Source organism: Trachypithecus francoisi, unplaced genomic scaffold (genome assembly GCF_009764315.1).
Source record: "Trachypithecus francoisi isolate TF-2019V2 unplaced genomic scaffold, Tfra_2.0 Lachesis_group0, whole genome shotgun sequence".
Taxonomy (NCBI): Eukaryota; Metazoa; Chordata; class Mammalia; order Primates; family Cercopithecidae; genus Trachypithecus; species Trachypithecus francoisi.
In genome coordinates, this window is record NW_022681453.1 from 179358892 (window position 1) to 179384010 (window position 25119).

At 41.1% G+C, this 25119-nt stretch overlaps 1 protein-coding gene across 2 annotated transcripts in view; it reads left to right on the forward strand.

Annotated features, from left to right (window-relative positions):
• The window catches only part of TGFBR2 (transforming growth factor beta receptor 2), an 86831-nt gene that overhangs the window by 41930 nt on the left and 19782 nt on the right, over window positions 1-25119 (forward strand). For both annotated transcript variants that reach the window (XM_033212880.1, XM_033212881.1), the window contains 2 exons: window positions 1591-1781; window positions 22943-23742. In XM_033212880.1, the coding sequence (XP_033068771.1) occupies window positions 1591-1781; window positions 22943-23742 (991 nt within the window). The remainder of the gene's footprint in view (window positions 1-1590; window positions 1782-22942; window positions 23743-25119) is intronic.

A 25119-nucleotide genomic window follows, 5' to 3' on the forward strand; every position in this document is an offset into this window, starting at 1 on the left:
CTTGTGTCTTTCGGAATTCTAGTTGCAGAGCCCTTGAGCCCCTTCGCAAACAGACACATGTACCTCCACTGGAGTCAACTCTGGGCTGCATGGATGTCAACACTGGCACCATTCCTGCCTGGGCTGTCCTCACCCATACCCTTGCCCGTATCTCTTTGACAACAGATGGTCCTTAAGTGTCCTTGACTTAAGCACTAAAAAGGAGGTATTGGTCAAAGTTGCTCTTTCTCTCATGGGGATGGCCCCACATCTTTTACAGGTGCAAGCTGTGTCTTAGCTGCTTCTTGCTTCTAGCCTGCCTTCCGTTTTCCTTGCTGTGAGCAGTGAGCCTTTGTGCATGGGGCAGGGAGGATTAGGGGAAAATTGGTGAGCGAGTACATGCTCGCATTGGCTCATGTGTGCACTCAGAATCTTCATAGAAGATTACTGTAGCAAAACTGACTGGTCCAAATTAGCCCTTCCTTCCGCTCCCTCTCTAGATAGAGAGAATGCAATTCAAGACAGCAGGTATTTTGCATCTAAAAAGGACAGAGGTGAAAGGGAGGATGTCAGATTAACCTTGTTGGACAGTCATCCAAGATAGTTTGTTCATGAGGGAGCAGAGGGAGCTGGATAGAGAGGTGATGCCCTTTTCCAAGAGAGCCAAAGTGTTCTTTTGTTCAATTATAATAGTGGGCATTAATCATGTTGTTTAAAAATCTAATGTACCCAATTGGAGAGCCAATTGAGCATTTCCTAGGACCCAGGGAAAATTCTATGTGAGAAATTCTCTGAGCCCTGGGCTAAATTAGTCTTCAAATATGTGCTGTGAAGGGATACTAAGTGTAAAAGTAGTTAGTTTATGACAGCATAAAATATTTCATTGAACTGTAAATGAAGAACACCCTGAAATCCTTTTCCGTTTCATGTATGTATGTATGTATGTATGTATTTATTTATTTATTTTTCTGAATTGCTCCTTTCTGTAATTTGGGAAAGACTGCAATTCTTTATCTGGGATGTTTCTTCCCGTTTTTCTCAGCAGAACCAGCTGTTGACAAGGAGTATACCCTTTACACGCAATGCTCTGGGGCCCAGCAAACAAAAAAAGAGGAACTGTGACTATTTCCCCAGGCAAGCTCTTTGAAAACAGTATAGCTAGACAGGACCGATTTTGCCAGTTAAACTAGGGGTGTGATGTGAGGTTTGCATTACATTCAGAATGGAAGATTTAAAATTATCCTGAGTACCTGGGAATGTTCTTTTTTTCTGTGTCTTCCCCTTTAATGATTTAATTAAGACTTAAATGTGTAAAATTCTCCACCAAGACTGCCCCCATGGAACGCTGTCTGCTCCAGGTGATGTTTATAACCGCAAATGGGTTCCAAGAATAAACAAAGGAAAAATAGAAAAAAGTAGAAAAACAGAGGAGACTGTAGGACAGCCTGCGAATGCTGGAGAACAGGAACCAGCTGCCGTTGTTAGGAACAACGTCATGAAGGAAAAGGGTTCCAGATTGCCTTTCTGACTGGAGGCCAAATTATTCATTTCTTCTCTTTCTCTTTCTCTCTCTCCCTCTCCCCTTGCTTCCAATGAATCTCTGCACTCTAGGAGAAAGAATGACGAGAACATAACACTAGAGACAGTGTGCCATGATCCCAAGCTCCCCTACCATGACTTTATTCTGGAAGATGCCGCTTCTCCAAAGTGCATTATGAAGGAAAAAAAAAAGCCTGGTGAGACCTTCTTCATGTGTTCCTGTAGCTCTGATGAGTGCAACGACAACATCATCTTCTCAGAAGGTGAGTTTTCTTCTCTTTAAGGGTCTGGGATCTGACATCTGTGCCAGTTTTTTGCATCCTGGGTCTGCAGTGTCATAGAGCACATTCCTCCTGTGGTGGATTCCATACAGTGGATTAGGAGTCATTCAGCTGGTGGAAAGACGGGCTTAGGGAGTAGCGGGGTTTGTTCTGGTTCTCATCCAATATGGTCGACTGGGGCAAACATTATTATTTGTCTTTGACAAATAGTTTCCTTCACCTAGAGCAATGGTTCTCAAAGTGCAGCCCCTTGAGCAGCCAACATGAGTATCACCTGGGAACCTGTTATAAATGCAGATTCTCAGGCCCCACTAAATCAGAAGCATAGGGGGTGAATCACAGCCATCTGTATTTTAACAAGCCCTCCCAGGAATTTGGTGCAGCTAAAATTTGGTAACCATTGTTCTAAAGATTTGGATGGGGTTGTTTAATCTTAGAGGAGGACTTTCTTTATAACTGAAGTCGTTTCTTGTACATAGTCCCAGGATTTGTCTTTAGGGTACTTGTTTGTCTTTGGGGTACTTGTCATTGATCCCATATGAGAGAAAAATTGAAATACAGAGAGGAAATAATAAGCTTACCCTTGGATAAAGGGTAAAATAAAAAGTTTACCCTTGAAGTCAGGAGAAGAGTAGATTAGATACTAGCCTTCATCTTTGAAGTTCAGTGTTTACTCAGCTTGAAAGGAAGGCATAGACTATTCCCTCAATTTTTAATAAGAAGAGTATTCAGTGGCTTAATTATAAAAGTATTATATGCTCTTCATCAAAAATTTCAAACAATCCAACAGTGTGTGGAAATTAAAAATGAAAGTACATTTCCCTCAATCCCCTCACTCCCACTGCAACAGATCATCTGTATTGACAATGTATTAGATGCACACATGTCTCTATCATTCATTCATATTATCTTTCACTCTGTCCTCTCTCCCAGTCACTCCCTCTCTTCCTTTCTCCTTCCCTGCTTTCATCCATCTGTCCATCCTTCCATCCATTCCATCCAGTCATCCATCTTTCAGTGCAACTATTTGATCATACTATATTATTTTGCAATGTTTTTTAAACCCAACCACTTTTACAATTCCTTCTAAACAAGATAGAACACATAGATATACTGTACATGTTTTAATTTAGTCTCAAATTTCATATTATCTCCCATGATGGATCTTATCATGTCCCTGTTGATGGATTATCTTCCATTTTTCCACTTAATGCTACATTGAATAGCTTTGTAAAAATATCTCATGCATTTGTGCTAATATTTCTGCAAAGCAGATTGCCAGAAGTGAAATTTCTAGATTACAAGTATGTGTATTTTAAATTTGAATAAGCACTACTAAACTATTCTCCTCCCGAAAAGGATGTGAACATATGGATTTCCATGTACCTTCTCTAGCACTGGGGATGGATAAGTCTTTCAATTTTTACCGACATGATAGTGTAAATAAATATTAATAGTACTCTCATGTTTCTAGGAATATAAATTCAGGGAAGGGAAAGGTTAGTTTAGTCAACAACAGGTCTGATTTAATTAAAAAATCTTTTTGAAACACAAGTGCTGGCTCTACACCCTATCTCTGTGTCCACGTGCATTCCACCTGCGAGAAGAGATGTGTCCTTCTGTTTCGTGTTTGGTGCTTAGTAGCACTGCAGATCCAGCTTGTTCTCTTCCTGTGTCCTTCACCTACTACCATTCTTCCTCTCTTCCTGTCCAACTTCCCCCAGGCCAACTTCTCAGTGAACTGAAGGCAGGCATGCACATCTTGTCAGGGCAACACTTTCCAGGTTACTCTTCCTTCCTATGTTCTCGTCCTATAAATGGTCCATTTCTTTCCTTTTCTTTTCTTTTCTTTTTTTTTTCTTTTTTAAGATGGAGTCTCATGCTATCACCCAGGCTGGAGTGCAATGGTGCGATCTTGCCTCCCAGGTTCAAGTGATCCTCCTGCCTCAGCCTCTTGAGTAGCTGGGGCTGCAGGAGTGTGCCACCATGCCCAGCTAATTTTTGTATTTTTAGTAGAAAGAGGTTTCACCATGTTGGTCAGTCTGATCTCGAACTTCTGACCTCAGGTGATCCATCTCCCTCGGACTCCCAAAGTGCTAGAATTACAAGCATGAGCCACTGTGCCTAGCCTTATGTTCTTTATGTGATTTGAGTTAGGACGGAAATCTAAATAGATTAAATCACATGAAACATGGTAGCACCTGATATTCTGACTTACCACGTCAGCTTTCTTCAAGTAGTTCACCTTTTAAAAGAAGGCCTAGCCTAAGCCAAAGGAATTAATCTCTAATAGCAGAATACCCAGGCACGTTTACTGGCACTGAAAAAACTTTTCTCTCCTTTTGTATACTGGCTTTTCTACAGCAGACAAGTTTATTTCCTCCAAAAGTTGATAAATGGCCTACAAGTTGGATCTATACTTTATTATTGAATATCTTTGTCAAAATATCTCATGTGTTTTATATTTTACTATAAGCCTTGTAGATATTAATGACTTCCATTTTCAGAGTATTTCAACTCAGGTGATCATCATGGGCATCCCTCGTTTTTCCTCTTATTCTCAGACTTTCTTATGAAGTGAGATAATAAGCATAAACACAGTTTCTCACTGTACAGTACAGGAAGCCTTTCACAACTGATGACTCAAATGTCTGAGTGATTTCAGAGTCTTCTAAAATGCTCCAGGAGGTGGGGCGGGGGCGGTGTTTGCTTTTTAAGCATCTCTCTTCTCTGTAGTGGGGTATTTCTTCCACCTAAAACAGCAGACATTAGGAGCAACATTTTGTATTCCATTTCTCCTCTTATTGCCACCATCTATTCTTTATATCAAGGAATGAAAACTGTTTTTTTTTTTTTTTCTTGAGACAGAGTCTTACTCTGTCACCCAGACTGTAGTGCAATGGTGCAATCTTGGCTCACTGCAACCTCCGCCTCCTGGGTTCAAGTGATTCTCCTGCCTCAGCCTCTTGAGTAGCTGGGATTGCAGGCGTCTGCCACCACGCCTGGCTCATTTTTGTATTTTTAGTAGAGACAGGGTTTCAACATGTTGGTCAGACTGGTCGCAAACTCTTGACCTCAGATGATCCATCTGCCTCAGCCTCCCAAAGTGCTGGGATTATAGGCATGAGCCACGGTGCCTGGCCGGAATGAAAACTCTTAATGTTGATTTCTCTACTCCAAGTCCAACAAGGTAGTGAACACAAAAGCTATGAAGTGCACTGTGGCTATATTATTAGTAGCACAGTACTCTTGCTGGCAAGTTCCTGATCTGCAGCTACACAATGATAATTATGTACATCTACCTTTTTTAATATGTAAGAAAAAAAAGATTGAGCCACAAGATTTTCTTTTAAGGTATGGATCTTTATTTCTAGTGATACTATTAATGATAGTTAATATTCAGAGAAAACACACTGTTGCTATGCATGGAGCTCAGCCCTTTCCAAGCATGACCTCATTTCATCTCATAGCCACCCCATGCGGGTAGGCACTGTTAATATCCCTATTTATGCATGAGAAAACCAGGCTTGGAGAAATTTAACACTTTGTCCATGATCGAACAACGAGTGAGTATCAAAGCTAGTTCTTCAGAGGACTGAGGTCATGGTTTTTAGAATGAAAGAGTTAAAGAAACCTTGCTGTTTTTTTCTTTGAACCGGGTACCTACCCTTAACCCTGGAATCCCTCAGTGGGGCCTAGTGCCAGTTCCCGTGCCTCCTACAGTGACCAAGGGCAGGCACGAGTCAAGAAACAACCAGAATGGGGCTGGGTCTGCACCGCACAACTGTTCTCTCATATTCATGCTTCCCTCCCAGTCTCTGAAGATTCCATCCTGCCAAAACATTTTGTGTAGAATTCCAAGGAAATCAGAGTCTATCCCTGTACTAACCAACATATAAAATTCCAATTAGAAGAGAAGTTGTTTGAATTGGTCATGATGGATGGCCTGGTGACAGCTGTCAGTTAGACGAGACCTGATGGGCACCAGGACTGAAGGCAGCACAGGAGGTAGGAGAGGAAGGAATCCTGAGCAAGTAGCCACCCTGTTTACTTGCAGATGACATCCCCACTTTGCAAAGACATGATGTGGTTATTGATCTCTCACTGAACCTGTAAGAATCAAACACAACAACTCAGTTTTTTTCATTTCATAAATGGTTTCCAAGTGCAGTGAGACATTTAATTAGCAGAACACTGAGCGAAGAGGTGATTTCTGCTGGTTTAGGTAAGAAAGAAGCAGTCTAGTGTAATACTCAAGAATGAGCCAGATCTTCTGGATTTAAGGCTTATTCTACAACTTATTAGCTCTGCTGTGTTGGGCCAGTGACTTGACATCTCCATGCTTCAGTCTCTTCATCTGTAAAATGGAAATACAAAGCAGGTGGGAGGTGGTGTGAGGATTGAGTAGATTAATGCATGTAAAGTGCTTGCAACATTGCCTGACATGTCACTGTTAGCTGTTAGCAGTAGTTGGGTTTTTTATAGAGGGCTGGTGACTTGTGCTTGTCTGAATGCAGGAAACCAGGCCTGTGTAGCCTTAGGTCTGTTCTCACATTGAGGTTTTGTAGTTGAGTGCTGACTGTGGTGCATAAACCGAGCATTCGGATGCCTACATATCACACCACAAGGTTTTGGAGGGGCTCACTCTGCTTTAATCCCTCTTTCATCCAGTTTCTCTTTTTCTCCACATGCCTTCACAGAGGCAAGGGGAGCATGCTGAGTCTAGAATTTCTAATCAAAGCTAACCACATCCCTGGCATTGTTGGATAATATTACAAATTAGGCACGTTGTTCCTGTTTTGACTCAGAATCACAGCAGGAAGCAGCTAAATAAAACTGAAACAACTCACAAGTGCCTTTCACATCAGTGATTAGGGTAATCGCAGTTCTGTACTTGCCAAAGGGATTCATTCCCTCTTCATTTTTTCCATGGAAAGCTTGCTTTGGGCCACAAGGCCTTCCCTTTGAATGACTGCGCCATTATTGGTCAAGTAGTGCTGATAAATGGTACCTGTGGGTTGTTGTGGGATATAAGGAGATGATGCTTGGGAGCACCCAGCACAGTGGCTGGCACACAGTAGGTGCATCCTTTCTTACTCCTTCTTACCCTGATTAAGGAGAACACTCGATGCCAAGGCACATACCTCTTCTGAATGGTATGAACGGTTGCTACTGAAATTGTCTAGACCAGCAGCAGCAGGATCACCAGGAAGCTTATTAGAACTGCCAACCTTGGGCCCTCCGGGGCCTATTGCATCAGCATCTGCCTGTAACAAGGCCCTCAGTGATTTCTTTCACACTGAAGTGTGAGAAGCACTGGTGTGAACTCACCAGGTAGGGATGGAACCAGAGATGGAGGTCTTATTAACTTCATGCTAGTAACTCCCTGAGCTAATGGGCCCACGAGGAATAAATTTGGTTTAAAGCCTGGTCATTTGGAAATCAGCTAAATATACTTTACTCAGTCAGCTTGTGTAACAGAACTCTCCAGTGGCATGTGGGTGTTTTTCAGCAGTGACAATAAGGTTTATTTTTTAAATATACTCCACAGACATTGTTCTGGTGTAGATCTTAATGTGGAGAAAATCAGACATCTTTTCAGTAGGCATTTCTTTTGTTTCTATGATCATGTTCATGTTAGCTTATAGTATTTGTATTAGTTTATCTGTGGGACTGTCCCTTAATATTTCCCAAAGCAAGAAGACATTTGTGAATGTTTTCAAGATGCATTGTACAAGATCCTATTTTGAATTGGATCTACAGAGGAGATGTTTGGTGGCCTTGGAAAGCCCTGGAGAGTAATAGTGTGGTGCTAAGAAGAGTTGGTCTCAATCAGTTCATTCCTGGGTTGTTTGCTAAGATTATCTGCTGAAGGTGGGTACATGGAAAACAAGATGGTAAGCCAAGGAGGATGAAGGGAGGCATGCTGCTGGACCACTTCCAGCTTCCAAATGTCTGGATCTTGGCCATTCTGCTTTTCCTGCTAACTTAGAACTGAACTGCTTATTCTAGAAAATGAGAGGCACTGGGGCCATGTAGGAAAGGACCCAAGTCCTGGACTTTCAGTAGTTTGTTTGCGGGACCAGGGTCCCACCCCTTTTCCAGTTGAAATGTAGGCAAGGTGGTGGCAAGCCCATGGCCTAGGCTGTGGGAACTCATAGAACAACCATAGTGTTGATTGCTGCCTTGGATTGCAGCCTACTCCGAATATGCGCACCTGTGCTAACTACTTTCAGGTGTGTTGTCTTGTTTCATAGAATCATTACATTTCTATGATGAAGTGAAACCTGTGAATTGGCTGCTCCAGACTTTTCATTTTAATAACAAAAAAGTGGGTCTCCAGAGAGGAGCTGGGATTTTTCCAAGAGCTCATAGTTTGTTCCTCACTTTTTGTCCATAGGAGAGTCATAGAAGAACCAGATAATCTTGTCTCTTATAAAAGGAATACCCTTACCCTTCCACATTCCCATGGGGTGGTGTGTTTGCTTTTTTATCAGTCTTAACCTGTGGGAGGCCGTACACCTTACATAAGAGGCTACCTGTTCTGTTTACTGAACAGCAGCCCAGACCCACCACTCAGCATGTCCTTGGCAAGAAGCACAACCTCAGGCTGACACTATTTTCCATGTCCATGAGAAACGATGTGTACAAACGATGACCAGTAAGATGCTCATCTGTTGGGAAGACAACAGAGGGCAGGGCTGAGCGCATGGCTTCCCTGCTGAGATCACCTGTGTTCAGATCCTAGCTCAGCCTTGTATAAGCTCTTGACTCTTGGGAGAACTACTTCACCTGTTTTCCTCTCTGAAAAATGGGGGTAGAAATAATGAATACTTTTGATAGGATTATTTTGAGGATAATGTATTTATTTATGTAGAGAACTTGGCACAGCACCTGGCACAGAGCAAGCACTTAATAAATTTTGACTGTAAATAGTTATTACTGTTCCACTAGATTCAAATTTCTTATTCGTATCTTAGCCAGATGAGTGAGGAGCTTTGTACTAACGTCATGTATGCTCCTCCCTGAAAATTCCTCCACCTGAGTCCTATTGAGGTGCTCTCCATTATAAGGAGTCCTGTGAATCAATGTGATCTGTTTACTGTAAAGAATGCGGTTCACTGCATTGTTTTGTTATCTTCAGGAGGAAGCCAGGAGACATTTATTTTGGTTCTCTGTTTTAGAAAGGTGTTCTCCTCTTGAAGACTTGTTTGCCTCTGATCTTAAGGACACTTTGAAGCACACCGAGCAGGGGTCTGCAGACTTCTTTGATAAAGGGCAAGATAGTAAATATTTTCAGCTTTGCAGGGCAGAGTCTCTCTCGCAGCCACTCAACTCTCTGTGGTAGCAGCCACAGACTGTGTAAGCGATTGGATGTGGCTGTGTTCCAGTACAACTTCATTTACAAAAACAGGTCTCAGGCCAACCCCCGATAGAGATATTCATGGTTTTTGTGTTTCTCTCTCAAATGCTAACTATCAGAAAAGCTTAGAGTCAAATCTGAATCCTGCTTCCAGCAAATATGTACCTACACATTTAGTGTACTAATATCACCCTTACTTACCAGTTTTTACCCTGTATTCTCACATTTCTATTCCATTCCATTTGTCATAATTTTAGCTCCTATCTTGACTTTATCTTCTTTCACTCTTTTGTTGTTGTTGTTGTTTTTGTTTTTGGAATGGGATAGGACTGTAAATACATTGATTGTATCTTCCTAGCTTAGAAATCAGGACTTGAAAAACCACTTCTGACTCAAAGTTCAATCTATGTGGTTAAATAGGGACGCAGACCATAAGATGTACGCCCAGTGGTGCACGTTGCTGACTCGCAAGCTATGTGCAGGCTTTAGCAGTTGGTGTGGTGATGTGTGTTCTCTAACCTGAGATGTTGAGAGAGGGGCAGAGAAGAGGACTTCTTGTAGCCACAAAGTTTCATTCCTTCCTCTATCATTGTTGTAGCATTTCTTTTAAGTGAAAACAGCCTTTTTGGTTTGCAAGCCTAACTCTAGCAGGAAGACAAATTATTTTTTTACAGTATCAGACACGCGGTTTCCTGTGTATGTTTAACTTGCTAGCAGAACATCTCAGCCAGCTGGTTCCCTCTGGACTCATTGTGTCCTTAATGTCGTTGCTTTACGCCATCCAGCAAACCCACTCTGTGTATTGATCACATGCCTTGAGCATTTTGTTGACTTCCGTTGCTTTCTGAGTAAGGCAAGTCTTAGAAATGCTGCCCTCTTTCTCCCAAATCTCATTTTGTGTTTGTTCAGCTCCAACACCAGGGAGCTGGCTTCTTGGGCAAATGGTTAGTTCTTGCATGTAAGAAATGAAAAGAGTAAATGGTGTTTTGGTAGCTCTGGGGGATTTGAGGTATGCTGCCCTGGAACTGCACTCACGCCTCAAAATAGCTGGCTTTCCAGCTGTGCATTTTCGTTTCAAAAGAAACAAACCAGATTTACTTTCTGGTCCAAATGCAGAAGGAAAACTAAGTGTGGAAATATGGTTGCGAAAAGTTGTTACAAGAGGAAGAAAATTATGGATTAAAGTTGCTAGTCTCATTCCTGAGAAGAGAAATCAGTTGTTTGAGGTGATGACTCAGAGCTGAAGTAGCCTTTGGTTGTGAACCTTGGTTAGAAAGCACACTTGGAATTCATCAATATGGCCCTGGTCTGGCCAAGGAAATAATAAAGATTTGCATGCTAGAGGACACTGTGATTCAGTTGAAGGAAGCTTAGAATGTATTTAAACTGAATTAAGGCAAAAGCAACTCACTTTTTTGTTTTTCTTAAGTAGCAAAGTAAACAAAGCTGCGCTGAGGCCAGATGTGATTTCTGGTTGTGAATATTTGTACTCTAAAACCTCATTCTGCTATGAATGAGCAGAGTGGAATCCAGTATGGACACAGGCCGTCTCAAATTCCATCCACTGGCGATGAGCGACCAAGAAAGCAATCGGACCCATACTGCTGGTGCTGTAGCAAGGTTCTGCTGGTTCCTCTGCAGCCTCAGGTCTCTCCCACTGCGGCCTCCACATGTTCCATAAACTCCACGCCCATGAGTAATGGCAAGAAGGGTGCACTGAGACTTCTTGCTGCTTTGCACGTGTCTCAGTGTCCCACCAGAGGGAAAAAAAGGCTCAAGGAGTTAGCTAACCACTGTGAAATTGACTTTTATTTCCACCCACATATACTCCAGAGACTAGATTCACCACCATTTGGACATCTGGATGACTTGCCTTTGGAAAGTCTTTTTTTATTCTACATCGCTCCTGCATGTTACCTGTTATGGAAAATATCAATTTTGCCATTACAAGTTATGCTTTAAAAACAAAATATTAGCTTTTAGAGAAATTATATTTGCTTATCTACTTTCAAAAATATACATATATATGACTTTTGTTGCCTAATTAGAGGATATAGTTGGTTCCAATGTCAAGAATAATTTATCTGAAGTTTAGTCATTAAAATTATTTCCATGTCTTCCATTTTCCAGGCCCCATCCTATTCAAAATACCTTCCACCAGGCTGATGTAGTCATTCTCAGCCTTGGCTGCACACTGGAAACACCTGAGGAGCTTTAAAAAACTACTCATTAACTGGGTCTTACTCCTGCAGTTTCTGACTTAATTGGTCTGGGGCCTGGTATCAGGAATTATTTTTTAATTCTTCAAGATATTTTAATATGCAGCCAACATTGGGAACCACTGGACTCAAGACAGTTTGTTCTGCCAAATCTTTTTATATTTTTTATCACGTTCCTCATGTAACCTGAAAAGGGCTGGTAACAATTAAAGAATGGCAACTACCGCAGGAAGGAGCCAAAATTCTGCCTTCGAAGGTTAGAGGGGGAGAAAAACCAACACCTGTTTTACCCCATCCACGGAGGAATAACAAGACTTTTTAAGTGGGGATATTATTTTTTTTCTACAACAATTTACAAGCAATTGCTTTAGAACAAGGTCAAGGGCCTCATTGGGAATAGGCATCTTAGCTTTTAAAACTGATTAAACTATACATTAAAGGAAAGCACATTTTAAACCTTCATGTGTCCAAAAGGTTGGATGGCAAGGTTTGGGTGCCAGTGCCTTGTCAGAGACAAGGCAGGACCAGGAAGGCTGTGTGCGTGATTTTAGGAGGTAAAGAAACTCAGGTGAGAAGGAATTGCAGAAGCCTGTGGTTCACCTGGAAAGCCAGAGCGAGAGAGAGGATGTATTTTGGTGACCTAACAGGTATTGTGAATAATGAATATGCTTTTCCAAAGGGATCTGGTCTCCCTGTTGGAGAGGATCCTGAAATAACTTAAGAAATGCATCTTGCTTTCAGGTTTCCTGAGAACATGAGGACCCCTAGACAGAATACAAGGTATAATTCAGACAGCCGGCCAGAAAAAGAATTAAAGAATCAGGGCAGGTGTGGGGATCCTAACAAAGCCTAAGCTTTTAGTAGTCAGAAGACTGCTTTTAGTAGTCAGAAGACTTTTCTGTGTAATAACACGGAAAAGAAAATGGAAAAAAAAAATCTTGCTCCAAAGAACACGTATCAGGTGTGAAGCTCCCTCTGTGGAGGGACAGATGTGTCATCATTTCTTGGACAAAGCCTGGTACGTTGTAGGTACCCTCCTAATGTTTGTTGCCCTCCTTTTAAAGTCAGAGCAAGAGAGGTAGCAAGAATCTATATCCTAAGGAGGAAACATAAAGTGAAAATCACAGTGGAAAGGATGCCTAAAAGAGCAAAGGCTAAATCAGGGTTTTAATTGCCTGAAATGACCAATTTTCCAAAACTTGTCAAGTAGTTGTAAAATCAGACATATAGGTTCAAACAATCAATTGCAAAGGAGCACTTATCAAAACAGTGGCTGGGAATCTGCTCCTGTGATGAAGACCCCAGGGTGTAGAGGTAAGTTAAGGTCATTCTGAAATCTGGATGATCTTGCTGAAAGAGTCAAAACAAAACAGAAAGACGAAACCATCAAGAGCCTTAAACTGCACTCGGTGGAAGAGGAGGGGAGAGTCCTGCTGTAATCTTTGCTACACAGATTACATTCCAAGTATTATATCTGTGTTTAGCAAAACACATGATGAAGAATCTTAAGTAGCCAAGCGTGGTTTCGGAGAATAGATCACTTTATCTGTAGGAAAAAGGTCCTGGCATTTATTGGGTGCTATATGCTGGGCAGGCTGATTTTAGGGTCTGATAAATATGTCAGACTTTAGAGTCTCATAAATATATCTCTTGAAAAGTAACCGAAGAAAACATGGCTGTTCAACCTGAAAATGAAGTGATTTAAGGGATATGAGTTTAATGTCCAGCAGGAGTTTAAGTGTTCTCATCCCATAGAAAATTGATTCATTTTGTTGCTTTTTGCTTTAGAGAACAGCAGAAAGGCCAGTAATAGAAGTACACAGAGGCTCCATTTGACTTAATGTAAAGAATAATTTTAAAAATATCCCAATATTTAGACTTTATCCCAATATATCTACAGTTAGAAATATTGTGATTTGATTAAGGAATGATAACAAAGCAGTGGTGTCCTTCTACCATAACATTTTCAGGCAGAGGTTTTACTTTTACCTCTCATGGGAATTCTAAAAGAGGTTATCATACTGGATTAGAATACATGCAAGGCTTTTCCATCTGGGAGAGAGATAAGAAGGAAATAATACAAAGGAGACTGTGCCATGGGATAGGAGAGGTGGAGAATAGCTTTGTTCTGAAATATGTGCAGTTGGAGTAAAACAACCACATTGATTGGAGAGAATACTTCTTTCATCATTTGGGGAAAAAATACTCTCAAACTATATCCAGAATGTCGAAGAGTGCTGTCAATAGCTAGAAGTTAAATTAAATCCTTCATTGCTGGTGAGCTTACTGTCCTTGCATAGTTTAATTAAAATGACTTTTTATTGTTTGCTTAAATTGGTGTGCTTTTTACTAGGATGATGGATGGGGAAGCATATCTCATTCTACATTCCTCCACCAGTTAATTGACTAGAAAATTATCATGGACTGTTTTCTTATTGGCTAGTGCTGAATAAAACCGTAAGAGTTTTGCTAAACTCTTCAGCAAAAATAAAATTTACCTCTGAAACTTGAATGTGTAAATGAATCACTGCGAGAACTTTTAAATGCAGATTCTGATTCAGTTAGTTGAGGACAGCGCTAAGACTCTGCATTTCCATTAAGTTCCCAGAGGATGCTGATGGCTGCTGGTCTGGGGACACACTTAGAATAACGAGATGGCAAGTTATTCTGTATGTAACATGCCAACAAAAGTTTTAAAGGTGCAGAAAATGATGGCAAGATCTTTGAACTCTGCAGTGTGAAGTATATATGTGAGTGCTTAGCTTTCGCTTTCTTTCTGTGTGTGTGTGTGTGTGTACACTCAGACACAGATACCTTCACCTGTATACATCTGAATATATATACATTCCAGTCCGTATTCAAATCTCTTCAAGGTTATGGGTCTGTTGTTTCAATTCAGCATCCAGTCAAGGACAACACATTAGAATTGATTGTTTTGCCTCTACAGCGTGTTTTTGGTTTTCATGACATTGACTTTGATTTGACTAGGTCAGACCATTTCATTTACTTTATAAAGGCACTTTCTAGATTTGTCTGATGATTTGATTAATTCAGATTAAACATTTCTGTAAAGAGTCTACTGGTGTTTTTATTGTAGGAAGTTTTTTTAAAACAGTAATTCTGCAAAAAAACAAGGTTTTGCATTTATATTCAGTCATATTAGTAGCAAGACGGCTGCAGATACATACTTGGATGATAAAACCAGTCAGAAAACTCAAGAAAATGATAACTATAAAAGTCAGGAATAGTGATTACTTTTTAGAGGAAGGGAGGGATCTCCGATTGAGTTGGGGAACATGAACTGACTTCTGGGATGGCCAGCAAAGTTATATTTTCTGACCTGACCAGTGGTTACAAGAGTGTTGACCTTATAATAATTCACTAAGCCAGACACTTGTTTTATGTACTTTTCTCTATCTGTGTTTTATTTTGGAATGAATTCTTTTTCATAAGAGAGAAATCAGAGTAATTTCTCTGATTCTGAAGGCCATATCATGCTCTTGGGCTAGTATATTATTTTAAATTACCCTTAGGAGAAAGGAAAGAGAAAGAGAGGGCTAACTTTTTTTTTTTTTTTTTTGAGACAGGGTCTCGTTCTGTTGCCCAGGCTAAAATGCAGTGGCGCCATTATAGCTCACTCTAGTCTTGAACTTCCGAGCTCAAGTGATCCTCTTGCCTCAGCCTTTTAAGTAGCGCAGATTACATGCCCACACCACCACATCCAGCTAATTTTTTTGTTTTTATACAGACAGGGTCTCACTATATTGCCCAGACTGGTGTCAAACTCCCTGGGCTCAAGTGATCTTCCCACCTCAGCCTCGCAAAGTGCTGGGATTACAGGTGTGAGCCACCATGTCTGCCCACATTTTTGTTTTCTTAATCATCTGAGTGGTTTCAAAGCTTTTGTTCTTTCCATACCACCAAGCTGTCTCCTTAACAATGAACTCTGAGATCCATTTAATAATTCTGAAAATTTCCAGTCACTTCTGTCACACATAGAGGCCAGACTTAGTTGCACATAAGGAGCCATTTGCAAATATCAGAGTCTTGTTACATAAATATTTTTTTAAAGACAAATGTCAAATTCTTTTTTTATCTGTCTTCCAAAGATAAGTGTTAATATACCATAAAAAAGTATGAACTGGCAGAAAACCTCAAGGGGAAATCCTGTGGTATACTTTCCTTCGGAGTGATTGAAAAGTAAACCAATTTGTCTTATAACTTTAGTATGCATGTGCGCATGCACGCACATGCGCGTGCACGCATACACACGTTGCTCTTAGCCTCTTTTAAATCCTTTGTTATGCCAACACTAGTTCCTAAAAGGAACTTAAAACTGAACCTCCCTAATTCACTATTTTAAATAAAAGTCACTTGGTTAAAAAAAAAAAAAAAAAACATTAAATTAAGGCCAACTTGGTAAATAAAATCCTCTGTGGATCAGTTAATGTGTCTTGATAAAAAGCAAATCAACATAGCTGAATTTGGGAGATAGGGTCCTACTTTAATATTTGAAGTAGTTTGGCAATTCCTCCACTCCATAAAGGAGTTTAGGGCAAAAATTTAGTGGGATACATGGATGATAGTTTTTCACACACCTTGGTGTATTAGTACACTACTGAGCCTCAGCTGCCAAGAGAGATTTTTGTGAAGTTGGCAGTGAAGCTCTAACCACAAGAATGTTCACATGCCAGCATGTTCACCTAAAGCAAGAGTATATATACAACTGGCTGAGATCCAAAAAAGGAAACTATGCTCAAGAGAGATAGCTGAGGGGAAGGAAGAACTTCCTGTCTCAAGTCGTGTTAATTATAACATTAAAAGGACAGCATTCATTGATTGAGTACTTACTAGGAACAGCTTTTACTTAGCAAGAATACTTAATTTACTAAGTAGACAAAAATGTTGTAGAAGCAACCAAGGCTCAGTATCCTCCTCTGTAAAACGGGGGTAAGAGAATCTAACTCATATATTGGGTTGTTGGAGAAATAAAGTAGATCATGTTTACAAAATAAGTTGCCCAGTGCCTAACCCAACAAAGCACATCATATATGAGTTATCTTTATTATTGTTACAAGATTTCGAAGGAGGGCTTCTCATTCTCCACTGCGGAGCTGCCTTCCCACTCCACAGAAGCTCTGGCAGCACCTACAGTTGTCCATGTGCAGCACAACAAATCAAGCCGGGCAGATCTACCATTGGCACTAGTTACCAACTTCCTAGAGAGACCCATCAGTCCCAAAATCCCCGCTCTAGGAGTCCTGGAGAAGAGACTAAAACCCAAATGCCTTCACTCTGCCAAGGGAGCTTCCCTTTTTTATGTGTATGTGCCATGGACTTCTTGAAGTAAGGAAGCCTGTGGACCGACCCCTTCTCACTGTGATCGTTTTTAAATGCGTAAAATAGAACACGAAGTATGTCAAGGAAAACGAATTACACTGACATACAATGATCAAGTATTTTAAAAATGAATTTGTGTTACAGTAATATGTGTTTCTGTAGTAATGCTTTAAATAACAATAGCAGCAGATCTAAACAACTGAAATGTCTAAATGATGAGTGTAAGCCACATGCTGAGATGTCTGCAACAACAAAGTCATAGGTACAGCCAATACTAGGAAATATTAATTTTTCATTAAAGGTTAGAGAAAACAAAAAAGATGCAGTTTTTGCCCATTCAGATTCACAGACCCACTGAACCCTATTTACCGAGCCCAGGCTAAAAATGTTTACTATTATAGCCTCATTTTGTATGGGCCTTGGAGAAATTCCGCCCTTATTTTTCATGCCCGTCAGAGCTAGATCTAGTTCGATGCTATTTCTATTCACGGAATGTCCTAATAGTGCAACAATTATGTTTTGAGCTCTGCTAAGGTCTAGGCCATGAGAATAGGCTCTGAGAAAAGAAAAAGATTTTGGGGTTCTCCTTCACATAAAACTTTTTATTTCCTGGCAGGAAAAGGATGCATATTTACAGAGACACTGCTAAACTGTGGTTCTTAGTTCAGAGCAAAGGAAATAGTCCCCATACCCAAAATATACTCCTTTAGACACATTATACAAGAATTGCCAGTGTCACTCGGTGGATGGCTGTAAAATCACTTAGTCCAGGCTACACTAAAGAAAAACACTTCATCAAATTGGGACCCCCCACCCCCGCCCGCATACACACAGGGTCTTGCTCTGTTACCCAGGCTGGAATGCAGTGGCAGGATCATAGTGTGCTGCAGCCTTGAACTCCTGCCTCAAGTAAAGTAATCCTCCTGCCTCAACCGCCCTAGTAGCTGGGACTACAGGAAGCACCACAGTGCCTGGCTAATTTTTTTCTTTTTTTTTTCCAGTTTGTGTAGAGACAGTCTCGCTATGTTGCCCAGGCTGGTCTCGAACTCCTGGGCTCAAGTGATCCTCCCGCCAAAGTGCTAGGATTTCAGGCGTGAGCCACCACACCCAGCCTAAAGTCATTGTCATTCTTAGTTGGCTCTCACCAATATGAAGTTAAGAGATCAGGCATGGGATTGAGATCAGAAGTCTCTCCAGTCAAGCAGTGCTCATTTTAAATACCAGCTTTGCTGTTGCCTAAACTTATCATCTTGGAAAATTACTTAAACTGTCTGACCTTTAGCTTCCCTATCTGTAAAATGGGGTTTATAATAATAGCAGTTTCTATCTCATAGGGTTTTTCTGTCAATTAAATTTAAATATTTTATAAAATCCTTAGCACACAGCCAGAAACTTAGTAAGTGTTCAGTTCATGAGTTTCTCTGTAACTGGAGGCTGATAAAAAGAAACATTTCCTGTTGATCTCCGAGTAAAGGAGATGCTGGCTTGTACCTACACCTAGAGCTGTTGGGTTTTCTAGTAGCAATCCAAGGGTTAATACTGCCAGAGGGTGTGGGTGGCTTTTGTTTAGATAAAGCCACATCCCAAAGCTTCCTTCCAGCCTTGGTTGCTATTGTTAGAGTTTTTCACCACCTCTTTGAAGTTTCAAGATTGACAGATGTTATTCAAGAATTCCTCCTCCCGCCAAAAGTTTTTTAAGTGTAAGTTTTCTAAAGAAATAACCAGAAATTTTAGGAGAAAGTAAAACTTTGGTTTCTGACATTGAACTGGGGATTTCTAGAATCTTCCTCAGTCAGTGCTGTACATAAACTTAAGGGGATTTCTGTTTTTGTGTTTCCTTTAGGCTAGAAAGGAATTGAAATGAGCAAAGAAGACTGTTTTTATAGATAGTTAGGAATTATAAAATAAAATTAGCCATGATGAATCAACATTTCATTTGGACGTTTTAGTGAATCAAGGACACAGCTAAGTAATTATGCAGTTAATATTTAAATTTTTTCAAATTTCATTTTCTCATATGTGAAAAAAAATGGACTACATATTCACATTTGGCCAAAGTGAAGTCTGCAGATTCTGCCAATGAGGTTATTAAAGTAACACCTCTAGAACAGGGGTCAGCAAAGCTTTTCTGCGAAGGACCAGACAGGAAATATTTTAGGCTTTCTGGGCCAGATAAGATCTCTGTTGCACGAACCTCTTAGTTTTATTGTTTTTTAAACAACTGTTTAAAAATGCGGGGAAAATCATTCTTAGGGCATAGGACTATACAAAAGCAGGCCATGGGCTCTTGAGCCATAGTTTGTCAAACCTAGCTATAAAATATTAGAAATTTGAGAAATATCATTCCACATAAGTTATCATTCAGTTTCTAAAACACGTTTGTTGAATACCATAAATTGCCCCATTCTGCCCCAGGTACTGGGTATAGCATGGTGACCAAATAGATCTGGCCACTACCCTGCTTTGTCAGGAGAGAAGCAATCAGATAATCAAGTGGATTTATGATTATAAGACATTTCCATGTAGTTACAGACACAGAGAATGGAGACAAGTGGGTACTTCAAGCAAACACATTCATTGGATACCACAGATAATAGAGGTAGAGTTTCAGGGAGGGAACATTGTGGAAGTGGTAAGTCTAAGTGGAAATGCCGACTGCTGGATCGGCTGTTGTGTTTGAACATTAGTTCATCTGCCCCCTTAATTTTGTTCTCCAGGTTTGTACTTTGCTGGACAACAGGGACAGTCCATACATCTCCACAAGAGCATCCTTTTTTCTTTTGCATTTGAATCGTTCTGAAATTGCTTTGTCCCACCCCATTTCTGCCCTACTCTTGCCTGTTCTTTGTCCCAATCCAAGCCTCCCAGTGTAAGAATTTATGTTTTTAAGGGTCAGTCACCAAATTTTCTCTTTCCCTATATTTTTTAAATGTATTCATGTATCTTTCCAAAAAATGTTAATTTTTTTCTCTTGGTTTCTGGAATTCTGATATATTGGGGTTACTTCTCTGTTTACTAGACCCAAGATTTTCATGTAGAATATACAGTCAGTGGAAGTTGGCATTTCTACTTAGACTTACCTTAAGAGCAAGTAATCATATTAAACCTTAAAAATTGATATATACTAACTTCATTTCTCACTGTGTTTTGTTAAATGAAAGTATCAGATTCTGGGCCAGGTGCAGTGGCTCACGCCTGTAATCCCAGCACTTTGGGAGGCCAAGGTGGGCGGATCATGAGGTCAGGAGTTCGAGACCAGCCTGGCCAACATGGTGAAACCCCGTCTCTACTAAAAATACAAAAAACAAAAAAAAATAGCTGGGCGTAGTGGTGCACACCTGTAATCCCAGCAACTTGGGAGGCTGAGGTAGGAGGTGAGGTTGCAGTGAGCAGAGATCACGCCACTGCACTCCAGCCTGGGTGACAGAGCAAAACTCCATCTTGAGAAAAAAAAAAAAAAAAAAACCATGAAAGTATCAGATGCTATATATAACCTGGGGTTCATCATCGTGAGCCAGGAAAATTTAGGACATGAACACACACGAGTTTAGGAGAGAAGTTTAATAAGCAGAAGAGAAGAGAAGGAGAAACAACTCTCTATATATAGAGAAAGGAGTCTCCAAGCAGAAACGACGGGCTAGCGGTGAATGTGCTGGATTTTATAGTCCGGTTTGAGGAGGCGGTGTCTGATTTACATAGGGCTCACAGATTGGTTCAATCAGGTATGACGTTTCCATAGTGCATGGGGAAGACTGGTCACCCCACCCTAATCTTATGCAAATGGACTTTCCAGTTGATCAGCACCATCTTGTCTGCTCTTTACTGTACACATGGCTGGCAGAGAAGGGAAGATAGAGCCACTGTCTTGAACATGTCCTTAGTTCCTGCCGGCATTCACCAGTGCAAGCTCCCAGCTTGCCTGTCTGTGTCTGAAGCTCGACTTTACAGGTTGCTGTTTGTTAGAAAATGATTTGGGGCTGCTTTTCATTAAAAAGAAAAGCCTTACCTTGGACTCCCATACCCTTACTATCTGCCCAAGTAATTTCTTCTTAACTCTTTTATCAATACCATTTAGGTAATGGGTTCCCCTTGAGAGAATTTGATTATATCCTCATTCCACCTGGACTATATTCTCATCACTTTTTTTTTTTCTCTTCAAACACCTACTGTAGGTGAAAACTGACAATTGAATAATCAAAAGATCCTTCTCTGACATGGAGTTTGTTTCCCTACCATCTACCTGTTTTTTCCTTTCTATTCCCCAGGTGCAGGGTGGTCAGTATGGGAGAATTACTCTTCCTTAGATAGATCATATATTCTTTCTCCTGAACATAGCACTCTTTCCACTCATCACTGACTTTTCCCATTCTTCAGAGACCAACTTAAAGGCAATTTTTTGCTACTGTGCCTTCCATGTTTCTCTAAACTTTTCCGTATTCCACTAATATATAGATTGCATTGTACGTTTAGCCCCTATCCCAGATGCCATTTATTCCTTATTTGTATATATGCCCTAAGTCCTCACTTTGGGACCCTCACACAGACCTCACTTTGGGTCTGTGGTCAGCTGTGTTGTACAGCAGGGTATCTTGACTTCATGCCTCGCACTACATGGATGTATTCATTCCTGTATCTCCCCTCTAAAGAGATTTACTTTGTTGAAATCCTGTTGTCTCTCCGGGTTGTCATCTTGCATAGCATTCGACATAATCCACATCTGATCCATGAGAATCACATACTTGTTGGACTCACCAGTGCTTCTCCTAACAAACTTTTGGAGTGCAGGCCCTGTTCATACAACTGTCTCCTCAGTAGACTGACAGGACCCCTGGCCACCTATGTCTCTTATTTTTAGGTTTTTCCAAGAATGGGTGTGGCCACAGCCATATGTCCCACAGATTGACACAGGTCAAGCTGTTAAAATAGTCTCCTTGAGACCCTCTCAGGACTGAGGAGACAACAGTGAGGGCAGTGCCATGCTTATCGTAGACACTCAGTAGTGATATATTTAATGAATGATTCCAGGATCTGAGCATGCGGCCTGCTGATTAATGGTACTTTGGAGGGCAGATAGATGACACATAATGCAGTAGAATTCTGGCATGTTTGCCCAGTGAAAACAGCCCAGCACAAGCTCCCATTGAACTACAGCTGCCTTTTGCTGTCTCCTGTCCACTGTCTGTTTCTTTTCATGTCCTTCTTCCAAAGAGGAAAACTATTTCACCAGAGCCAACAAGGCCAGCATATTAACCAAAGTTTGATGCACAAGATATTATAGTTAGATATCTGGTGCTGAGGACTCTCCTCATCCACCCACAGGGGCCTGCTTCAGAATTCCAAGTCATAAAACTGCAGCATTTCCATTTTTAAGTTATCTTACCTTTGTGGCAATGTTTCCATTGTTGCTATTAAATATTTCAGTTCCATGAAACTACAATTTACATGCACACTGAAAAGAGAAATGTTGGGTGGTGTAAGATAACTGTCCAAAGAGATCCTTTCCACGGACTCCTCCCTGTCACCTGTAGGCCTAGGGTAGCCTGAATGCTGATCAGAGCAGAGCAAGTTGGAGCTTGAAAAAGAGCAAAGATTTTGGTGGAAACTGTGGCACGCTCTGTGTTTTTACCAGATATCATACGTGCAAGTTTTTTGAAGGCAGAAGCTGTGTCATTTTTTTCCATGTTCCCAATGTCCTGAGCTTCGATAACACTCAATAAATGCTTTGTCTTTTTATTTGGCAGTATTGAGGATCTGCTGTATGCTAAGTGCAATTTACCGTAGTGAAGAAGACGTGGTCCCTGCCAGCATGGAGTTCCCTGTCTGTGGGGGATGGAGAAAGTAGGGAAAGACAGATGTGAAATCAAGAGGTGGAGTCATAGGTCATTTAAATTAAGTTGCACTGAATTGTTACCTAGGAAAGGTATAAAGTGCTATGAAAATGTATAAAATAAGACAATTTTCCAAGTTTTTCTAGGTCTCTCTTAAAGAGTGACATTTAAGCTGAAGTTTGAAGGAAGAGGAGGAGATGTCAAATAGATGGCCAGAGGCAGGGAAGACTGAACGTGTGTGCACTGGCATCCCTGAAATAACAATTAACAATGTAGTATCTACAAAAACTATACAGATGCTAAAATCTATAGATGCTCGGGCATGAACCCACTTCCTGACAGTACATACCTACCACATCCAACTCCTTCTCTCCTTGTTTTGTTTTCCATCAGAATACAACACCAGCAATCCTGACTTGTTGCTAGTCATATTTCAAGTGACAGGCATCAGCCTCCTGCCACCACTGGGAGTTGCCATATCTGTCATCATCATCTTCTACTGCTACCGTGTTAATCGGCAGCAGAAGCTGAGTTCATCCTGGGAAGCTGGCAAGGCACGGAAGCTCATGGACTTCAGCGAGCACTGTGCCATCATCCTGGAAGACGACCGCTCTGACATCAGCTCCACGTGCGCCAACAACATCAACCACAACACAGAGCTGCTGCCCATTGAACTGGACACCCTGGTGGGAAAAGGTCGCTTTGCTGAGGTCTATAAGGCCAAGCTGAAGCAGAACACTTCAGAGCAGTTTGAGACAGTGGCAGTCAAGATCTTTCCCTATGAGGAGTATGCCTCTTGGAAGACGGAGAAGGACATCTTCTCAGACATCAACCTGAAGCATGAGAACATACTCCAGTTCCTGACAGCTGAGGAGCGGAAGACGGAGTTGGGGAAACAGTACTGGCTGATCACTGCCTTCCATGCCAAGGGCAACCTACAGGAGTACCTGATGCGGCATGTCATCAGCTGGGAGGACTTGCGCAAGCTGGGCAGCTCCCTCGCCCGGGGCATTGCTCACCTCCATAGTGATCACACTCCGTGCGGGAGGCCCAAGATGCCCATCGTGCACAGGGACCTCAAGAGCTCCAATATCCTCGTGAAGAACGACCTGACCTGCTGCCTCTGTGACTTTGGGCTTTCCCTGCGTCTGGACCCTACCCTGTCTGTGGATGACCTGGCTAACAGCGGGCAGGTAAGTTAGGGAGAGTGCTAGATCCCCTTTACCTTGAGCCTGGCCTCACCCAACCTCTTGATCCATATCTCCTGGCTCTTATCTCAAACAGCCCCATACTCTGGACACTGGTCTAGGGAATCTAGCCAAAGTACCGAGTCTACCTTGAGCATGCTCTGCTCTCTCCTGCCTGAGCATTTTTGCTAATGGACAGCATTTCTCCTCCTGTCTTCAAATCCCTTCCAATTCAACACATTTTTTCCTCCTGGATCAATTCTCATTTCTCTTCCAGCAAATGTTTTTTCTTTTTTTCAAGCACTGTTAGAACTTTACCTCTACTTTTTTCCCTCTCTTATGGTTGTACTCAGTCCTTTCTACTCTATATTAGCTGTAGTTGTGTTGGTTTCTTTGTATTATTCTTTGTATTAATAGGATCGTGGAAGGCCTATTAATAGCATCATGGATCTCCCTGAAGTCCAAATCTACATCCACATGGTCACCCAAGATACCTAGCACAATGCCTTGAACATTGAAAGTAAAATAAGTACTTGTCAACTGAGTGAGCGCTTCCGCTCTTGAAGCACTCTCACAGATTAAAATGGAAATGTTTTTGGCTAAGAAACTATTGGAAGGTGATTAGAAATCACCACAACATCTCTTATAAATGACAAGCCCAGTGTTTTCACACAGTGGAGTCTGTGGAGAGCAGCACTGTCTTCTTTAGCCAGGTGGCAGGACACACTTGGAAGCATTCGGTTACTGCTCAGTCAGCCCTGTGTCCATGGCAGCACACACAGTGTTGAGGTAAACATCGAAACATGGGCAGCCTAATGTGCCAGAGTAATGAGCCATGCAATGACCTCTTGAGAAGAAAAATTGTTTCTAATGCATGCCAATGAGAAACATTCCTTGGAATGATAATATCAACTCACTCAGTTTCCCTACATCCTTGGGAAGGTAGGACTTCATTGTTATTTAGTCAGTCTATACATACTACAATACTAAATATTTAAGTGATGCATTCCCTGGAATATTTTTTTCCTTTTTCAGATGGATCCCATGTTTGTATATTATCAGTCATAGAGATTGGCACAGGCCTAAAAGTCAAAATAAAACTACATGGCCTACACGTCAGAATTATAAAGTGATCCAGATTTGGTCTTTTACTGTGAAAATGCTTTTATACAATTTAATTCAGTAGAGATGATATGCAGTTGTACTATATCCTTTGCACACTGGAATGTGCCATGGGATAAATAAAGATTAAGACTCAGTCCTGAAGTGATCAAAACTGATAGCAATTATTATTTTTACCATAAGTCTTGGAGCTTCAGGAATAAAAAAATACTTAATTTTGAAAAGCAAAAATAAACATTTAAAATATCACAAATATTGTCT